Source organism: Pongo abelii, chromosome 19 (assembly GCF_028885655.2).
Source record: "Pongo abelii isolate AG06213 chromosome 19, NHGRI_mPonAbe1-v2.0_pri, whole genome shotgun sequence".
Lineage (NCBI taxonomy): Eukaryota > Metazoa > Chordata > Mammalia > Primates > Hominidae > Pongo > Pongo abelii.
Window position 1 is genome coordinate 48,316,635 of NC_072004.2, and position 6,833 is coordinate 48,323,467.

General features: G+C 38.3%; 1 protein-coding gene across 1 annotated transcript; it reads left to right on the top strand.

Annotated features, from left to right (window-relative positions):
* Positions 1–4,359: 4,359 nt before the first annotated feature.
* Positions 4,360–6,287, top strand: CCL8 (C-C motif chemokine ligand 8). The gene is made up of 3 exons (XM_003778786.3): positions 4,360–4,469; positions 5,161–5,278; positions 5,690–6,287. The coding sequence occupies exons 1-3, from the start codon at positions 4,364–4,366 to the stop codon at positions 5,793–5,795; spliced, it is 330 nt and encodes a 109-aa protein (XP_003778834.1). The 5' UTR covers positions 4,360–4,363; the 3' UTR covers positions 5,796–6,287.
* The last annotated feature ends 546 nt before the right edge of the window (positions 6,288–6,833 follow it).

Genomic DNA, 6,833 nt, shown 5'->3' on the forward strand with positions numbered 1-6,833 from the left:
CAGATGAATCAAGTTAGAGAAGAGCTTAAGTACTATTTAATTCTGGAATAGGTTACTTAGGTAGTACCACTTCTTATTACTGTACTAATAGCAGACATCACTAATCAATCAAGCATTATATTCAAAAACCCAAGGTAATGCCTCATTGTTTTATTTTTACAACAAAACTTTCTAGTCATCTATCACCAATTCATAAAGTTGGCACATGATCAAAAACTACTTGTCATCACAAAACCTGTCAAAACCGCTTACTTCATAGATGAGGATAGTGAATCTCAAAGTCAATAAGACTTGCCCAAGGCCACTTTGGCCAGGTTATTGGTCAAATCAAGACTAGACTCAAGTTCCTCGACACTTAATTCCCTTCCTTTTTACTGGCCTCTTTTGATTCCCAATAATTATAATTTTCACGACTATTTCTGTTGTCTGTGCATGGATGCACTTTTCGTTTGAAGTCAGCTCAGAGGAAAATTAACAAAGTCCTCAGGGTATTATATAAGACAATGGCCTTATTACTGCTTGAAAAATATACACAAACTCCACTCCTAAGCCAATATCCCCACCCCATGCACGCCCTCAGATTGGTGCTACACAGTACACCTAGCATAGAACCATCCCCTAAAATGATTAAAAAGCTGCCATCCTGGAGCAACTCAATTTCCTTTCTGATTAAAGGAACTCCAAATGACACACATGTTCCATATTCTGCAAATTCTTTACTGTTAAAAGCTCACATAGTAATTGTAATAAATAAAAAATGCATGAGGTAAATGTTTAAAAATCTCTTCTGAATCAAAACTGTAAAAACTCACCTGATTTCAGAACAGGAGCATATTAATCACAAGAAAAAAATAAAGCAACTAACATACATATTAAAAAGCAAATAAAGTAAAATGTAAGCAAAATAATGGTGAGGCTTTTGCCTTGATTTACTTTATTTCGAAGTATAATTCAATATACTGTGCAGTAAAGTGCAGGCATTTTAAATGTAGAGTTTCATGAATTTTACATGTGTAATTAACCATTTAACTACCTCTCTGATCAAAATGTAGAACATTCCTGGCTTCCAAAATGTTCCCTCATGATGTCCGTACCTGCAAAAGAACCACTATTCTAACCTCTATCACTGTAGGTTTCTTTTGTCTTTTAACAAGACAAATATCTTCTTCTTAGCAATTATAAAATGTTTTTAAGAATAATACACTCACGTTTAAGTGAAGGGGCAAATTTTCCAGCAATGTATTCATTTGATTAAAAGCCTTAATAATATCCACATATTTTGAATTGTTAATTCTTTGGCTATAAAATTAAGCAAAGACATTAATAATAATGCTATATCAGCTTTTCCACAAGTATTGTGTAAAACCATAAAAATGGAAATGGTATAATTCCCAACTATAGAGAAATAAATTCTTAAGTATGGTGCACTGATATATATGAACTCCTATAGAGCTTTTAAATTTCAAGATTATTGGGGAATATTTACTGTCTTGTGAGAAATCTAAACACATTAATTGAAAAGGCAGTATTCGATCTTGGATTTGGTGGTGAAATTTTAGATATACACCCTATAGTTCAACAATACATTGCCAATTACTAACCCATGTTATTTCTACAAAACAATCAGAATTCCTGAGGAACAAATTTTGTAATTGCCCCCTCTCCTCCCTTCCTAATTCATTCTGAGTCCAGAATTACCCTAACATCAAAACCAGATAAAGACATTACAACAAAAGAAAACTACAAACCAACAGAAATCTATAAACCAAACTCCTGAACAAAATTCTCAACAAAATATCAGCAAATAAAATCTGACAATGTATAAAAAGAATTATAAGCTACAACAAAGTGGATCCAGCATTCAAAAATTGGTTGATATAACCCATCATATCAACTTTCTAAAGAAGGAAAATCTTATTATAATATCAATAGATGGAAAAAAATTTTTTGACAAAATTCAACAGCCATTCATGATTTAAAAAAAAACTCTCAGCACACTAGGAATAGAGGGATACTTCCTCAACTTTATAGAGTGCACTAAAAAAGACCTACAGCTAATATCATACTTAATGGTGAGAAACTAGATATTTTTCTCCTAAGATTGAGTATAAGGCAAGGATGTTTCTTCTCACCACTCCAATTCAACATAATAATGGAAGGCCTAGCCAACACAATAGCACAAGACAAGAAAATAAAAATATATACGGATTAGAAAGAATAAATAAAACTGTCTTTATTTGCAGAAGTCATGATTGTGTGTGTAGAAAATCACAAAGAATCAGCAACAAAACAAAGTCATGCCACTAATAAGCAATTTTAGCTATAGGATACAAGGTTAATAGATAAAATTCAATAGCTTCCTGTATATCAGCAATGAACAACTAGAATTTGAAATTAATACACAACACTATTTTATTGTGTATACACAATAATACACAATACTATTTTATTGTGTATACATAATAATACACAATAAAATGAAGTGTTTAGAAATTAGTCTAAGATGTACAATATATATGAGGGAAACTACAAACTTCTGATGAAAGACTAAAGATGATCTAAATAAATGAAGACATATTCCATGTGTATGGATAGGTGGAGTTAATGTTGTCAGCATGCAGTTCTTCCCAACTTGATCTGTACCTTCAACACAATCCCAGTCCAAATCCCAGCAGGTTATTTTTTGGATTTGATAGACTGATTTTAATGTTTATATGGAAAGGTTAAAGATCTAGAATAGCTAACACAGTACTGAAAAAGAATAGTCAGAGGACTAACATTACCCAACTTCAAGATTTACTATTAGGAAACATTAATCAAGACAGTGTGGTATTGGTGAAAGAATAGACAAATGGGTCAATGGAACAGAATAGAGAGCCCTCAACAGATGAATGGATACATAAAATGTACTATATACATAAAAAGGAATATTACTCAGCCTTAAGGATATGTAGCATATCATATGCTACCACATAGATGAACCCTGAGATCCTTATGCTAAACGACATAAGCCAGTCACAAAAGAAAAATACTGTATGATTTCACTCACATGAGGTAGTTAGAGTAGTCAAAATCAGAAACAGTAAGTAGAAATGGTGGTTGCCAGGGGCTTGGGGGAGGGGAAACTGGAGATCAATAGGTATAGAATTTCTGTTTACAGATGAAAAGAGTTATTGAAACTGTTGCACAACAGTGTGAATGTTCTTAATGCCACTAAACTATGCACTTAAAAATGGTTAAGATGGTAAATTTTATAGTATGTGCATTTTTACCACAATAAAAATAATAAATGAATAAAGAAGAAAGGAAGTAATTAGCTATCAAACCACAACAAGGCACGGAGAAACCTTAAATGCATATTGCTTAGTGAAAGAAGCCAGTCTGAAAAGGCTGCCTACCATATGATTCCAACTATGCATACGATATTTGGGAAAAGACAAGCTCACAGAGACAGAGAAAAGATCAGTGGTAGCCAGAGATTTGTGGAGAGGAAAAAGGATGAATAGAAGAATACAGTGAATTCTTAGAGCAGGAAAACTTCTATATGATATTGTAATGATGGATAGATCAGGCCTGCAGGGGGAGTAGATGAGGTCAGTCATTTACAAACTTGGTTCCTTCTTGCCACGCCCCGCCCACAGCCCCACTGTGTGTGAACCAAGAGAGTTGAAAGGCCTTCTGCAAATGGACCCATTCCACCTGAAACTCCGTGACATATTGGACTTCTCCATATAATTTCATTTGGAAAGAAACTTGAGCATCTAAATAAAATGTTTGGAAACCACCATGCTACAAGACCAGCGTGTGCTGTCTAGTTCTTACGCTCTACAACAGCAAGATTTTGGGGCATTAAGACTTAGTTCCAGGATTCTGTCATTCTGCCAACGTTCTGTGGCTGGGGTTCTAAAGGAGTTTGCCTGGCTTAGAGCTGCAAGTGACTCTAGTGTGATGGAGAGCACCAGCAAAGCCTTAGGACCCATCCCTGGCCTCCTATTACCCACAGAGGGGTAAGTCCTTGGCTCTCTTCCACTACGACGTCAGCTTCCATTCTTCCTTTCTTACAGACAATTTTCCATTTCAAGGAAATCAGAGCCCTTAATAGTTCAATGAGGTCACTTTGCTGAGCACAATCCCATACCCTTCAGCCTCTGCTCCACAGAGCCTAAGCAAAAGATAGAAACTCACAACTTCCTTCTTTTGTTATCTGGAAATTATCCCAGGATCTGGTGCCTACTCAGCATATTCAAGAAAGGTCTTACTTCATTCTTCCTTGATTGTGACCCTGCCCAGGCTCTCTGCTCCCTATAAAAGGCTGGTGAGAGGAGCAGAGAGGTTGAGAACAACCCAGAAACCTTCACCTCTCATGCTGAAGCTCACACCCTTGCCCTCCAAGATGAAGGTTTCTGCAGCGCTTCTGTGCCTGCTGCTCATGGCAGCCACTTTCAGCCCCCAGGGACTTGCTCAGCCAGGTAAGACCTCTCCCTTTTTAAGGGGAGAACAAAAGAGGAATTAAGAAGAGCTATTATGTCACAGCTCATTAGGAACAAAACCAGAACTAAAGGCCCAGGTCACTGAGGCTGGTTCCCTTGATCTTTCCTGACCCCAGATTTGGGAGGAGACAGTGGAGCCGCTACAGCAACAACCCTCCCATTGTTTGGGGAAATAATCCAGAATGAAGAACTGTTTCTCACTGTGGGTGTAAAGGACATTTCAGGCAGTAGTGGAAAGGAAGAAACTATTGCTGGAAGCTTCAAATTTTGGTTGTGGTTCAGTGTACCTTCCAGAACAGTGGCTGTGTAAAGAGGATAAGGACCCAGAGGAATCTCAGCATATGGCATAGGCTAGCTCTAAAGCCCATGAGGATGAAAGACTGGGAAGCAAGGTATTGGAACTTATGTTCCCAGTGTCAGAAGTTTTGGGTTAGTAGACAAGGACTAGCTTGTTACTCAAAATGTTTCCAAACCCAGTCAACAATGATGGGCCGCAGAGTTCAATAGAGGAAAGAGACTCACAGGCAACATTTTATCTCTGGGATCTGGACTAAGACACTGAACTTGGGATGGTGACTTCTTGGTCTTCTCCTTCCTTCTCTTCTTTTCCTTACAAATGCACACTTACAGTGGGTCCTAAATGTCTCATTCTTTGCAAAATTTCTTTCAGATTCAGTTTCCATTCCAATCACCTGCTGCTTTAATGTGATCAACAGGAAAATTCCTATCCAGAGGCTGGAGAGCTACACAAGGATCACCAACATCCAGTGTCCCAAGGAAGCTGTGATGTGAGTGGACAGTGCCTAGCACCCCATTCGAATGTTCTGATGGACAACATAGAAAAGTCAAGATTCATGTCCACATGAGTTGGATGCATATAACTTCTATCCAAAGGGCCCCTCTACCCCATAGAGAAACTCAGCCCATGAAGAGTCCATAACTGCTCCAGGATTCCCTTCTAGGGGCTTGGTGAAACTAACCCAATATCTGTAGCCAGGACCCTAGAGGGTTTCACCTGGACAGCAAGAGCAGAGCTTCCTTCTGGAGCTTCTTCCTCCCACTCTTCCTCTCCCTCCTCTCCCGGGTCCAGGTTCTTCACCTAAGGACCAAGGGCTGATCAGTTCTAGGGACCAATGGCCCACAGTCCTGTGTAGGATCTTCAAAGTGTTCCATCTAATTGTGCCCTCTCTCCCCCACAGCTTCAAGACCAAACGGGGCAAGGAGGTCTGTGCTGATCCCAAGGAGAGATGGGTCAGGGATTCCATGAAGCATCTGGACCAAATATTTCAAAATCTGAAGCCTTGAGCCTTCATACCTGGACTGAGAGTCAGAGCTTGAAGAAAAGCTTATTTATTTTCCCCAACCTCCCCCAGGTGCAGTGTGACATTATTTTATTATAACATCCACAAAGAGATTATTTGTAAATAATTTAAAGCATAATATTTCTTAAATAATATTTAATTATATTTAAGTTATTGACGTTTTAACTCTATCTGTCATACATCCTGGTGAATGTAAAATGCAAAATCCTGGTGATGTTTTTTATTTTTGTTTTCCTGTGAGCTCAATTAAGTTCACGGCGAAATGTCATTGTTCTCCCTCCTACCTGTCTGTAGTGTAGTGGGTCCTCCCATGGATCATCAAGGTGAAACACTTTGGTATTCTTTGGCAATCAGTGCTCCTGTAAGTCAAATGTGTGCTTTGTACTGCTGTTGTTGAAATTGATGTTACTGTATATAACTATGGAATTTTGAAAAAAAATTTCAAAAAGAAAAATATATATATAATTTAAAACTACTTAGTCTTATTCTTCTTGGGGTAACATTTAGCTGGGAGTGAGTTTTGGGCATCGTGGGTGACAGTTTGGGCATGGACGGGCCATTATTCAGGAATGTCTTTTGGCCAGGCTGGACTCAACCGAGGTTCCCAGAGAACTTGGTGGGACCAGGCCAGGATGTTCCAGCTCTCTGACTCTAGTCCCTAACTTTAGCAGCCCTTATTCGCTAGCTTCTCTTGTTTCTCTTGTTTATATATTATCCAGTCTAAGGTATTTTGTTATAGCTGCCCAAAAAGACTAAGATAATCTCCATCACTCTACCCCCAACCCCAATCCCAAGAACTTGCAAACGTCCATTTAAGGGCATGGAACCTCTTGTTTTTGACAGCCTCTTAAGGTCAAAATTCCCCTGTACTTAGTGAGCTTAGCTGAATCCTCTTACAAACATGTTTCCCGCCATATTGAGCCATACATAGCAGAGCTTATTATTTTTCCAGCTTATTGGAAAAACACATCTAAGGCAAACAAATTTATTGTACTGTTGAACCAACTCTGCAGGGCCTACT

Coding starts and splice junctions, on each gene's coding strand:
- CCL8 (XM_003778786.3), top strand. CDS start 4,364: ATGCTGAAGCTCACACCCTTGCCCTCCAAGATGAAGGTTTCTGCAGCG. Junction 4,470..5,160: donor CCAGGGACTTGCTCAGCCAG/GTAAGACCTCTC, acceptor AATTTCTTTCAG/ATTCAGTTTCCATTCCAATC. Junction 5,279..5,689: donor TGTCCCAAGGAAGCTGTGAT/GTGAGTGGACAG, acceptor TCTCCCCCACAG/CTTCAAGACCAAACGGGGCA.